Consider the following 12,973-nt stretch of genomic DNA (forward strand, 5'->3'; position numbering starts at 1 on the left):
AATGGTGTTAAATAGCACCACTGTAACAGCCTGTGGCACTTAGAGCTGGTCTTTGTGGATTACATGGTATTTGCAATGAGGCTTATTTGCATTGGAAGAGGGTAATTTTGCACAGATTTTTTAAATATTCCCTAATTTACATATGCAGTGGGGACAGGCGCACCAGGACGCTATGTGCTTGGCAGTGCAGTTTGCGTGTGTGTCACCCTATGCACGTGCTTTGATGATTCCACGCTATTTTTCTCTCTCATTTGCACCCGCTTAGCGCCTACAAAAGCAGCGCAATCCTTAGTAGATCTGGCCTAATGTGTTGTGTGCCTGCCTGATGCACATTCTTGTCTGCTTTTATTGGGTTGTTTATTTTACTTTTTAGATAATTCTGCATAACCTCAACAGGAGATGCTGCTTATCATCATCCAAGATTAAACCTACAGGGGGCCTCTGACCTAATTGTAACTTCAAACAAATGATTTTTATGTTTGTGATAATTAGATATTTGCTCGCAAGTAACCGCAAGTTGACTTTCCTGCAGATTTTCCAAAAAAGGAGAAAAAGTAATTTCTAAATCTACAGGGAAATCCGCTGCTGTTCAGTCTAATCAAATCCCACAAGTTACATTATTACTGCAAACAGCTCACAGACATCCTTCCTCACTCTCTGATGTATCATTTGATGTTTTCTTTTTTACCCCCAGTAGACAGACAATTAAATAAAATCACTGTTATGTAACAAAAAATACTGATTTCCCTTGGTTTGAACATTGTTGGGAACATATGATTACATTTAAGTTCACAACTCAACATGAAATAAAACACATGTCCTGACATTATGATGGGAACCATACATTCTATTAAAAGATGGATAATGTCACATCTCCCTTAAAGTAATGTCAAAACATTTGGAGATCCCCTACTGACCACAGCGTTTCCCACACCTGGACCATAAGTGTGTGTGTGTGTGTGTGTGTGTGTGTGTGTGTGTGTGTGTGTGTGTGTGTGTGTGTGTATTTCAGAGAATGGAAGGGAAGTAATGAGCAGATTAAAGTATTTGGTTACACACACTTAAGTAAGTTAGATAATAATGCCTAACATAAATACATAAAAAAGAAAGCTCCAGATGCATCATCATATTTATATACAGTCCATGTGGGTAATAAATACATGTACCTGATATGTGACCTTCCCAGCGTAGTGATTCAGTGTGAACTCTGGCAGTGGCATCTTTGGCCTGGCATACAGCGGGTCATTTCCATGGTGATAGTGGCACTTCTGAAGGAAAGTGTGGTCCGTTGCCTAGTGATAACCAAGAGACGGTTGAGGGTTGGTAAGCCATGGAAACTTAATCTTTGTAGCACAAACACATGTTGTCTGTGTCTTTTCTGCAGCTTGCCTCAGCCTGTTACTCTTGTAACACTGTGTACATATTTCACTGTATAATATGTTTACATTAGGAGCTGAGGGAATAACCATAAAAGCAGGCAGGCAATTAAGTGAACATGTTGGGTTAGTGTTGTATTGATCTGAGCTGGCTGTAATACACTCCAGTCTCCAGGTTTTATGGGAAATCCAATAAGTGAGATGAGTTTTTGTTTTCTTTCAAACTGGTGTATGAAATATTTGAGTTATTGCCAGCTGTTGCTCTTTTTACACAATACACCTGAATAATTTAATTTTGTCAAAGGTATCCTGATATTTGATCTAGCTTTGTTTTAATTACACATGCAGTCTGTCTCAGCTGATTAAATCTGTAAGTTTTTGATGGAGTAATTAATTTTTAACACCCTAAGCCTTAATGAAATAATCAATCCTATTTTCAGTTCTCTTCCTTCAATAACATTTTGTATTCAATATTACATTTAAGTCATTTTCATCATTAAATGAATTAAGCTCGACAGGTGTGGTGACTGTACCTGAGGGAAACCGCACTGATCGTCCAGTATACGCAGTATCCCATGAGGCTTTGCAGCAATGAGGTCAAGGCAGGCCTGGTTGTGGCTGAAGGGCTGCTGCTGCCACTGGATCTGCTCCCGCATGTACTCCTCCTACACACACAGCACACAGCACAAGTTCATCAAGTTGTTGTGTGAGAAACTCTTCTGACTTTACTGTTGCTTGTTTTTGTTTTTTACAACAAAATAATGTTTCCTCTGTATTTTTATTATTGAATGACCCAAGGGTTTAGGAAATCAAATCAAGTTACAGACCAGATGTTTATTTTTACTCTACAAATAATCTTTTCTAACTTCCAAAAACAAAACAAAGGAAAGGTTCAAAGATCAAGACATTTTGATTAAACATGAAGTATTTTCAAAGGTTACGATAAAGTGTAGTTTTAACACAAATTATCATAATCTATTTTTTTTTACTTTAAAAGGCACACATTGTTTACCTGCTCTGTAAATCCCAAGTTACTTCTAATATGTTATCTCTCCCTTAATATTGACCTAAATTAAATTCTAACAAACTACTATGATTTTTGCTTTTTCTGTGTCTTACAATGCATTGACAGTTTGTAAGGAAAGCTTATAGGGCATCTTCACAGCTCGACAGTGTCTGATTATGACTTTAAGGCCTGTAGAGAACAATTTTATACTTTGTATTGAAATGAAGTAAGGCTTAATAGTTCAAATTGTTTTCCTTTCAGCTTGTCTCAAAAAAGGAGGTGTACGTGGCCAAGAAAAAGTCTTCTTTTGGAAACATCTCCCTGAGGAAATCAGTTTTCTCATATTCCCTCCTTGATTCCTCACATTCTTGTTTACACAGTGTTTTAACAGATTATTGTTGAATGCTGACTTTGACCTGATAAATCAAATGTATGTACACTGAATGGCTGTGTTTCTTAGTAGCTTGGTTATATCTGATAACTTTGGATCAGTTTGAAGTAGCAGTTTTCCTGACCTGCTCCTCCTGGAAGATGACCCTGTTAAAGTAGAACTGCAAAGTTTCGTTGGCATAGTTGATGCACAGCTGCTCAAAACTGTTCACCTGTAGCTCCTGGAGGATAAAAAGGAGGGCACAGAAGGGGGGTGTGGGAGTAATTGAGCACAGGTTGGCTCAGACACATCACACTGTAACATTACAGAGAAATCTTTATTTATCTTGACCTCAAACCCATAAATGTCCAATATGGAGATAGAGAGGGCTTCGTTGCGAGGGTAGACCCTTCCGTTGATGCGCTCTGTCAGCCAACTAAACAGCAGCGAGTAGAGGATCTTGGCAACGGCATCTCTATGAAAAAAACACACAATAAGGTTTCTATGGAAACAGAAAAACTGGTTCCTATGGAAACAGAGGACATCTGAAAAATCTCTCCCCAAGCCCCGACATCCTTTGTCCTCGCATGCCTCCACTAAAGATTTGGGGAGAAAATCAAAGACTCCTCACTCCCTCCCAGTAGTCTCTTGATAGGATTTTAGAGAGGGTGGGGAAAATCAGGACATTAAAACAGCCTCAAACACACTTTTATTTTTTGTTATTCCAGGCAGAAGTGGGCTTTAGTATTTAATCTGGCACAAACTGTAATCAGACTGTAACTCACTGACTCACCTGGCATCCACAGCACTCTCAACTGTAAGCGGAGTGAGGATCTTCTCTCTTACTGTATCCTGTGGGGTTTAGTCACATCTGTCATCTCACAACATCTCTTAATTGTTACAACTTAATGACTTGTTTCTATGGTGTACATGTCTGGGTCTTTTTTTAATGAGAAGTGACTCAGCTCACAGTCATCTTGAAGGTGAAAGACTTCTGCAGGCCGTCAGGTGAGACCTGCAGTAGCTCGGCGACCACTCGGAGCTCCTGAGCGCTTACTACCGACGCAACCTCCTGACCCTCGGCCTGTGGGGAAACACACCCACACATACGGAAGCGTGCACATTCATTATTACCATCATTTATCAGCATCATCATTATCAGTCAGTTGAGAAATGAAACGCATTAATGTGGCCTATTACTTTCAGCTTGTATGTGTGTGTGTGTGTGTGTGTGGGTGTGTGGGTGTGTGTGGAAGAAAGACCTGATGTGGCTGGAAGTAGACATTCCCTAGATGGAGGACAGAGGACAACAGCCTGTAGATGCCGTTTAGCTCCTCTGGGGTGAAACATAGGATGTCCATGGCACTCAGCAGACGCCTAAAGTCCTCCCCATCATCTTTGCCCTCTATGGTACAATCCCCTCCCTGCACTCATGAACACACAAAATAACACACACAAGCACAGTTATTAAAGCAACATAATAACCCTCAGCTTCTTAAATCAGGGCTCTAATTAAAAAGAAAACTTATAAGCAGCGGAATGATTTTTTTTTTTGATGACCTTTAGGGATTTAACTTCTTCCCTTGATAAAGATATGTAGAATTATACAACAGATAGTCCTGTAGAGGCATTCCATGACTGCTTATAGACCCCTTTGAGTGTTACTAAACAGTGTGATGTGTTTTGGTGGGCGGAGCTTAGCTGTAGGCAAAACCATCCTCCAGACACGTTAGCCAAGGCTAGCTAGCAAGTTGTTTTTGGCTCGCTTTTGACAATGGAAGATAATGCGAGTCTCCCTAAATATGAAGTCACTTACTCTCCGGGACCAAGAGCGTTACTGGAGTAAGACTGACCCGTACGCTCTCACTCAGTGAATAGATGATGATAGGACTGCCAGAGGTGGAACAGCCAGACATTTACACTATTCTGATACAACAATATGTGCGTAGTAAAGACAAACTGAGGGTGTATAAGTCCTAAGAGGCCTATAACTATGTTGTTAACAGCCATGTACAGGATCTTAAATACCATGATTTAACTAATGAGTTTTTTGTCGTACTGTTGGAAGTTCTGCCCAACCAGCAAGTACAGAAGACAGCCATGTTCAAGGCTTGGTTCACTTTAAAAAAGCAAACTACTACTGGTTGGGTTTTGACCAAGACAAACCATAGGTCCAACATTACCCCAATGCTTTCCTCCCTTCACTGGCTGCCTGTTATATACAGGATTGACATTTCACAGCTATTGACACCTTATGCTCCAAACCGTGATCTAAGAGCCTCAAGAGTACCTTCATTAGTTGTTCCTAGGTCGAGGCTGGTAGCCAAGGGCAACGGGGAATTTGATATCAGAACCCCTATAAGCTCTGGAACTCCTTGCCCGAGGACATTAGGCTGTCCAATTCCTGTACTTGTTTTTAAACATTTGCTTAAAACACATTTTTTTAATGATTGATTGGTTATTCTTGTTCTGCTCTGTTTTATACATTTTTTTCCTATTCATTATTTTGTAACTTGTTTTTGTATACCGTGTATAAAGTACTAACTCAAACAATGCCCCTAACACAGTCAACACTCGGAGCAGTCAGCGACCTGCCATGCACTTCGGCATGCTGAAGCAGACAAAGGGAGTGAGCATGGCCCTCAGCAGATCTCTTAATTACAGAGTTGTGGCCTGATTAGTTGACGGCAGGAAGTAGGCCCGAAAGAGGAAGTGTGATCTACAACAAACATGTTGTTGAGGGGCAGTGGCGGCTGGTATACGCCAGAATTTCAGTTTCCAGAAATTAATGTTACTACTACTTCTATTCCCAACAAGAAAACAAAACTACATTTTCAAACTTCTAAGGCGTCTCCTACCCTGTGGTGGGGATTAGTGTTTCCCTCTTGTTACTAATAGCGTGAACACTCTGTATATCCCTCTGCCAGTGGTTCTGAATATTGCTAGTAAATAATACAGCAGACAGTGTTCGTCTTTATTAATACATTTGGTGCCTCTGAATCACACAAAGGACTCTTATTTCACTGGTTTCTATAATAAATCAAACAAATAAATGTAGATGATACAAAGTAGCTGGTATGCTGAAAAGTGTAAACAGGCTAGTTTGTGGAGAGGGCAGGGGAATATTTGGGTTGCTTGGCAGTTAGTTGTGGAACTAGTTGAGATAGTGGAGCAAAAATCAAAACATTTTCCACACTGTTTTCTTCAAGATCCTGGTCGTAGAACTGAAATAAAATTTACATCACACCCATGGTCGTCTTCTGAACTCGACCTGTGGCTGTGGACCTACGACCCAATCACAGCAATGCTGATATTCAGTACAACTTCACTCCCTCTTGTGTGATGTTACTTAAGTACACGTGATTACACTGTGACATCACTGTTGCAAAAAAAAGCACACTTCTGACCAAACTGTTAACCAGAGAAGGCAATGAAATACGATATATTTCATTTCAGTGTTATATTAATATTAAAGAGTTTAGCCTGAGGTGTTTGTAGTAGAAGTAACCAGAAACGCACACACCAGTAACAGTGAATTTAAGGGCCTTTAACCAGATGTGGCAGGAGAAAGGCTTTGCTTTGTGTTTCATCATATCTCATGAAGCCAAAAAGTCTCTGGAGAGGAGAATGAGATGTTCAGCATTCTCCAGAGCAACCTGAAGGTCTGTATGCAAGGTAACGCAAGATTAATTTACTCTGACCTAAACAGTTACGTAATGATAACATGTAGGATTTTGGGTACAATGTTTATCATATTTAGATAAGTAGCGTAGGTTATTAGCTTATTTGGCAATTGCTACCAGGGTAATGGGGATATCGTTAGTTCTGCTGAGATTATTTAAAAAACAAAAAAAAAGCCCTTCCTAATTGGAAATACACAACAAAGTCAGGTGGTGCTGAAAAGGAGTGTGTAGAAATGTGTAGAATTAAAGACAGAATACAATTTGCACACTTTAGTTGTCCCCACCTGGAACTCAAATGATGTGTGCACAAATTATCATGTTAGTAGCATTGTGAGATTTTCCAGGACCAACCAACCAAAAGACCAAATACACACACACTACAGTTTGGTCTATTTTAGCAGACTTTTTACCTATTCTGGACAGATGCTGCACAGGTTAAACACTTCCAGAACTTGAAGCCTACTCAATAAAAAAAATAAAATCCCTCTCTCTTTTTAAACCAGCACTACAGAAACATGCAACATATAGACAGATAGACATAGACATTGTTATCTCTCAGGTAGAAAGAATCCAGACTGCAAAGGCCCCTCAGTCTGTACCTGGTTACTCCAATGACTTTTAAGTTTGTGACATAAATCACCTCGTAAAATAAATGTCACATTTCCAAAACAATTGGGAATCTAATTTGTTAAAGTGACGGTGAAATTGATTACAATGGCCACTCCCTATCAGTGCTCTGTGTATTCTGTGTGTGTGTGTGTGTGTGTGTGTGTGTGTGTGTGTGTGTGTGTGTGTGTGTGTGTGTGTGTGTGTGTGTGTGTGTGTGTGTGTGTGTGTGTGTGTGGGGGGGGGGGGGGGGTGTATAATATTTTTCTCTGCGCACCTGATTCAGATAGTAGTAAGTCTCAGCCTCCTGCAGATACAGAGCGCTCTTCTCATGAGGAGGAAGACCTGCCAACATCTCGTAGAAGATGTGATAGTTTCTTTCTGATTTGGCCTGTGTATAAAAAACACACACACGTTAAGAAAAGATACATTTTGCTTATTTAAATGAAAATTGAAATGTACTTTAATGGGTGGACATCAAGATAAACAAACAGATCATTTTATGAATCACCTAATGAATTTGGTCTGTGCTGGATTATTGAGAACTAAAATGGTATGCAATGAATACAAAATTTGGCAGAAAAACAGATGTTACAAGAGATACAGATATTTTATATTATTTAAGAGAGAGAAAGAGAGAAAGAGAGAGGGGGAAGCAGCTAAAGGAAGGAAGAGAGACAGAGATAAAATACAGACACAGGTAGTTAACAGAAAATGAACAGTGCAGCACTGCACTAAACTGTTTTTGAATATGTGTATTGTGTGTGTCAAAGAGTGAAAAATAATAATAAAAAAAATATATATATATATATTACAGTGAACTTATGGTAACAAAAATACTCAAAAAGTGCATAAAATAGCATCAAAATACAGCTTTTATTGAACAAATTCTTAAAGGGGAATCCCCCAGATCTTCACCCTAAAAGGCCCAATGAGGTCTTCATATTTTTGCACATTACAGTCAGTATCAAATCACTACCACCGTCTCTATTTAATTCCTGTTTTGAGTTTTACTGTGCAACATATGAAAAATTATACGTTTTTGCAGAAACAATTGTCAACGCTCCCTCACGATTTCACTCGTACAGTGTGAGCCCTCCGGCCGTGCCCGACAATTGGGTTGTACAGTGTGAGCACATAAATTGCAAGTCTCGGGTTTGCGTTGTAAACGATTCAGTCCTACAGTGTGAGCTGACATGCCACCTCGACTTTTATACAGTCGGGGAAAAATCGCACAGTGTGAGCCAGACTTTAGAGAGTAAAATTCTCAACTTTTCTTTCAGGTGATAATGAGAGCCCCATCATAATCTAACCTTTGGAGCCAAAATATCCTGAGCCAGCCCTGCTCTCACATCTGTTTTAATTTATCAATTTAAACCCCAGTATATATATTGGGACAGGGTCGCCAGGGATATGCCGATTTTCCCCATCCCATTGTTGGCAGGTATGCGCTCTGCCTCTGCAATCTCCTGTCTCTCACCCTGACACCTGAGGTAAAAAGACTTCATTGGACCTGCTGTGTATGTTAGCATGTGTGTGTTAAAGTCCTTGTGTGTGAGGTTGTGTGAGTTCTTCACCTGAAAGACGATTCGAGACTTCTCCAAAAGGTACTGAGACGTTATGGCACCGCTGATAACACCCCTTGGAAATGACACACAGACGCATGTCCAAGGTAAGTAACAGGTCATGCATGTGTATTTTCTCCAGTCTTCTCTAACAGAAAATCAACTACTGATCCATATGTGTTACTGGGGATTTTACTTTTCTGAGCCTGCACTCTTTTTATGTGTCAGTCTTAACAAAAAAACAACTATGCTTGCACAACACTGAACAAGCAAAGCAGAATCTTAAATATGTTTTCTGTTTATTTTCTTAGTAAGTTAAATATCTTAATTTGTTTTAGTAACATGTTTGAAATAATGATATCAATCAGTCTATCTCTGAACTTGAAACCCCTTGGAGCTCACACTGTAGCTGCTGTGGGTGTCAACTGAGTTGCTAACTACAAACATGGGAGTTTTTTTTACTCACCCCTCCATGAAGATCTGTGTATACTTGCCAAAACGGGAAGAGTTGTCATTGCGCACTGTTTTGGCATTCCCAAAAGACTCCAGCAGGGGCGTGGCCTCTAGGATCTGACCAAAGACAGACATGTTACCATGGCAACTTTAAGCAGCTGTATCTTCTTAGGTCAAAAAATATGTATAAATAAAGTAGAGCAACACTTTACCTCTATCTGGTGGAAGAGATGGTAGAAAGAGAGGGAGAAAGGAAATCAGTAACAGGTCTATCTTAAACGAGCACAGTATGAGATGTATTTGTGAGCAAGCATGAACTCATGAATAAATAATGTACAGAATATCTACCTGTTGTGTGACGTTGCTTTTGTGATGTATGGCTGTCAGGTAACGCAGGATCAGTTTAGTGGCTTCAGTCTTTCCTGACCCACTTTCTCCACTGTTACAACAACAACAACAAAAGTTACCCTCAGTCTTTCTCTCATCCTTTTTTACATCATCAGTTTAACATTTCAAATCAAATCCATCCTTATACTATTTTGAAATTACTCCTAAAGGGGAGGTTACATCTTAAATAAATTCAATCAAGAGCAGAAATGAGTCTAAAACACTTAATTAGCATTTCACTTTTAAGGACATCTGAAAGTCGGGGTCTGCCAAAATATCGATTTCCCAACAAAGCATCCTGACTCAGTAATACAAGTATTGCATTGCTGCTTTCAAAATTGTTTTTAATTTAAATACTGGACAGCATTAAAAAGAAGTTCAAATATTTGCTAAATATAAGCTAACACTTATTTTGAGAACACAAGGTGAACAATTTGAATAAAAGTGGGAAAAATGGACGATGTATAGATCCCAGAGAAATGACACCAGTAGTGAAAATTTTAGTGGATAGACAAAGATATGTTTGTGACTGTAAAAATAAGATGTGTAAACTCCAACAGTGCTGTTATTTTATTTGTTTCTAATTTTGCTTCATTTTTTGCGTGTGTGTAAAATGTTTGAGAAAATGCAATAGAAGAGAGTTAAAAAAAAAGAAGTTCAAGTATAATGAATGATAATAGGTGAAACTAAACCTAAATTGCAGTGAATAAATATATACATTCTGCACTTAAACTGCATTTAAAAGTCTTCATTTAATAAGATGTTGTGAAGTGTCATCGTATGATTCTCTTGCAATACATGTAACATGATATTATCTTTTTTGTGGACCACGCACTGTATCGTATAGCAGTGCACTGCATCAAATTGTGAGTTAACTGGCGATTTCCACCCCTTGTTGTTGTTTAGAACAATTCCAAATAGTTAAAACAAACTTTAATTTGAAGGCCTTATTCTACAAAAATGATACAATCTTCAACAGTTACAAGATTTCATACCTGATCACAATACACTGATCCTTTTTGGCATCCATCATGGTAGTATATGAGAGATTAGCAATGGCAAAAAGATGACTGAAACACAAAAGAATACATTTCAGAATATATTAAAACATTGAAGCTCATTGGTTGTGTTTTTTTTTGTGTGTGTGTGTTTTCCTGTGTGTGAAGTGGCAGTGAAATCCATAACCAAACTCTCCCTTGGCAACAGACCAACAGCAGTGTAATAGGAGCCTCTTACGAACACCTGAGAGTGCTGACATTTACACCTTTTTTAACGACCAAACTGTATCTAAGAGCACAGCTTTCCACACATGTAGACCGATGAGGTACCACAGAACCATCCCACAGATGAACACACAAAGAAAAGACTTAAAGGTTATAGATAAAGGTTAGAGAGTTTTCTTGGTGTATCCTTTCTAAAAGTAAAAGAAATCAATAAAACTAGTGCCCACACAAAGGCTGCGTTTGCTCCACATTGGGACTGAATTGTTTTTCAAATACAAATAGTCTCAACAAAAATTATATGGATATAAAATTTGTTTTCGAATAAGTGGTCCATTAAAAAAAATCAAAATGTTAAAAGCATGTTTTATGTTAAATTATTTTAAAGTACGTTCTCTGAATAAAAAAACACTAACTTTTCCTTTCTCTCTCATAAGAAAGAGAGAAAACTGAGTTCTGTTCCCAATGCATGGACCAAAACTTGCTGGAGGTGTTAGTTCATGCACAGATTGCCAAGGTCAAACACGCACACACGCACACACACACACACACACACACACACACACACACACACACACCAATACACACACACTCCTGGGTCTTACGGAGGGTTGTCACTCAGGCCGTGGCCCTCGTACTGAAGCACCATGTCTGTGCCATAAATGTTCAGCAGCTTGTAGGGATTCACAGACACCAAGATGCTGCCGATATAAGTCTGTGTGGATGAAAAAAAGAGAAACACATTTTTTTAAATGAGAGAAAATAAGCATTCACAACATTTGACGATATTAGCTATTTAATTTGCTTAATTTGATTTGAAATTAGCCATACATATACAAGTTCCTGGTCGTAACGCTTCTTCAGGTTCATCAGAACTGTGGTCTCATTCAGCTCACTGAAATTAAACACAGAGGAAATTTAACTTACATGTATAGAGCACATATTGTCACACCGAAGTACGGTCCACATGTTCACATGACATTTAATTTAACTTTTTCATTTTCCCTTTGAAAACCTGCTAAAATTATGGATTGTCAAAGGAAGTGTGTTTTTCCCCACTTAGGAGCATTTCTGGAAAGACATGAAAATGGGCCAAAAACACATACAAACAGTGTAATATTTAGCCTGCATTGACTTAGTATGCATTGAAATGAGCTGGGCTGTTGTATGCTTGTAAGAGTGTGCCATGAATGAATGAGCTGTGAGGCTGTTTGTTAATACTGGATCTGGCTTACGGCAGCTGTGTCATGTCCTCCATTCCCTCTGCCCAGTTTTTCACCCTGTGGCCTGTTGTGGGCATGCTAAGGATAGAGTAGATCTGAACACACACACACACACACACACACACACACACACACACACACACACACACAGACAGACAGATAGACAGACACAAATAATGGCTTGTAATTAATCCAACACTGTCACGCAACAATGTCAAAGCTTGTAATCACTTGATCCACAGCTGATTTCAAAATGCAGAAACTCTAATTTTCTTGTTCGTAAACTGTACTTGAACATTTGTGTGAGCAATCCAGCATCTATATTGTATGTTCGTATTCAAAGGAAGAGATAGTTAAGGCAACCTTTTAAGACACGTGAAAAATAAGAATTCATTAACTTTGGTACCTTGTCATACCAGCTTTGACCAGGTACTCTCTCTCTCTCAGGAGTCCAGTTTGTGTCCAGAGGCTGTCCATCCACACCTCGAGGTGTAGGTGAATATCCTTCCAACACCCCATCTTCTCTGTACATGGACCACTTTGACAGATTCTGAACCGTCCCGTGTGGTAAAACCCTCTCAGCTGCCCAAACATCTTCCCCTCCTTCCCCTCCACCACAAGCATTCCTAGCCCAGTGTCCTGAGCTAGGCCCATAGGGTGGAACCACAGCATAGCGATTATCCTCTCCCTGCAAGCCTATTGGCACCCTGTATGAGGCATAGCGAAGCTGCTGGTTTTGGATGGCATTAGACAGGCTTGGGTTGTGGAACCGACGGGTGAGAAGAGAGCCATCTGGCAACCTGTGGAACAAATAATTATTTTTAAAAATAAGCACAAGTTTGTACAACATTGATAACAATGTTTTACATTGACATTGATTTTGTCTTTATCATAAAATTATTTCCAGAGGCTAAACGTAGCAACACTGATGCTTTGAGAATATAACTAAAGAAACCTAGATGGTGCAGTGCAAGTGAGATCTCCAAGTTGTCGTAAAAAACCTTGTCAATAAAGTTATTAGCCAACTTGACACTTCCAACATCAGATACAGTGTTGTTTGCTACCAGTTCCAGTTCGAAAAATT

At 39.3% G+C, this 12,973-nt stretch overlaps 1 protein-coding gene across 1 annotated transcript in view; it reads right to left on the reverse strand.

Moving 5' to 3' along the window:
• Positions 1 to 12,973, reverse strand: part of myo15ab (myosin XVAb) — a 50,443-nt gene that overhangs the window by 33,981 nt on the left and 3,489 nt on the right. The window contains 17 exon segments of the mRNA XM_061027210.1: positions 1,167 to 1,292; positions 1,910 to 2,041; positions 2,898 to 2,993; positions 3,104 to 3,227; positions 3,546 to 3,604; positions 3,723 to 3,836; positions 4,015 to 4,176; positions 7,319 to 7,432; positions 8,619 to 8,682; positions 9,073 to 9,176; positions 9,272 to 9,277; positions 9,408 to 9,498; positions 10,442 to 10,516; positions 11,272 to 11,381; positions 11,498 to 11,561; positions 11,902 to 11,984; positions 12,296 to 12,689. Coding sequence (XP_060883193.1) covers positions 1,167 to 1,292; positions 1,910 to 2,041; positions 2,898 to 2,993; positions 3,104 to 3,227; positions 3,546 to 3,604; positions 3,723 to 3,836; positions 4,015 to 4,176; positions 7,319 to 7,432; positions 8,619 to 8,682; positions 9,073 to 9,176; positions 9,272 to 9,277; positions 9,408 to 9,498; positions 10,442 to 10,516; positions 11,272 to 11,381; positions 11,498 to 11,561; positions 11,902 to 11,984; positions 12,296 to 12,689 — 1,918 coding nt within the window.

This window comes from Labrus mixtus, chromosome 2, assembly GCF_963584025.1.
Source record: "Labrus mixtus chromosome 2, fLabMix1.1, whole genome shotgun sequence".
Lineage (NCBI taxonomy): Eukaryota > Metazoa > Chordata > Actinopteri > Labriformes > Labridae > Labrus > Labrus mixtus.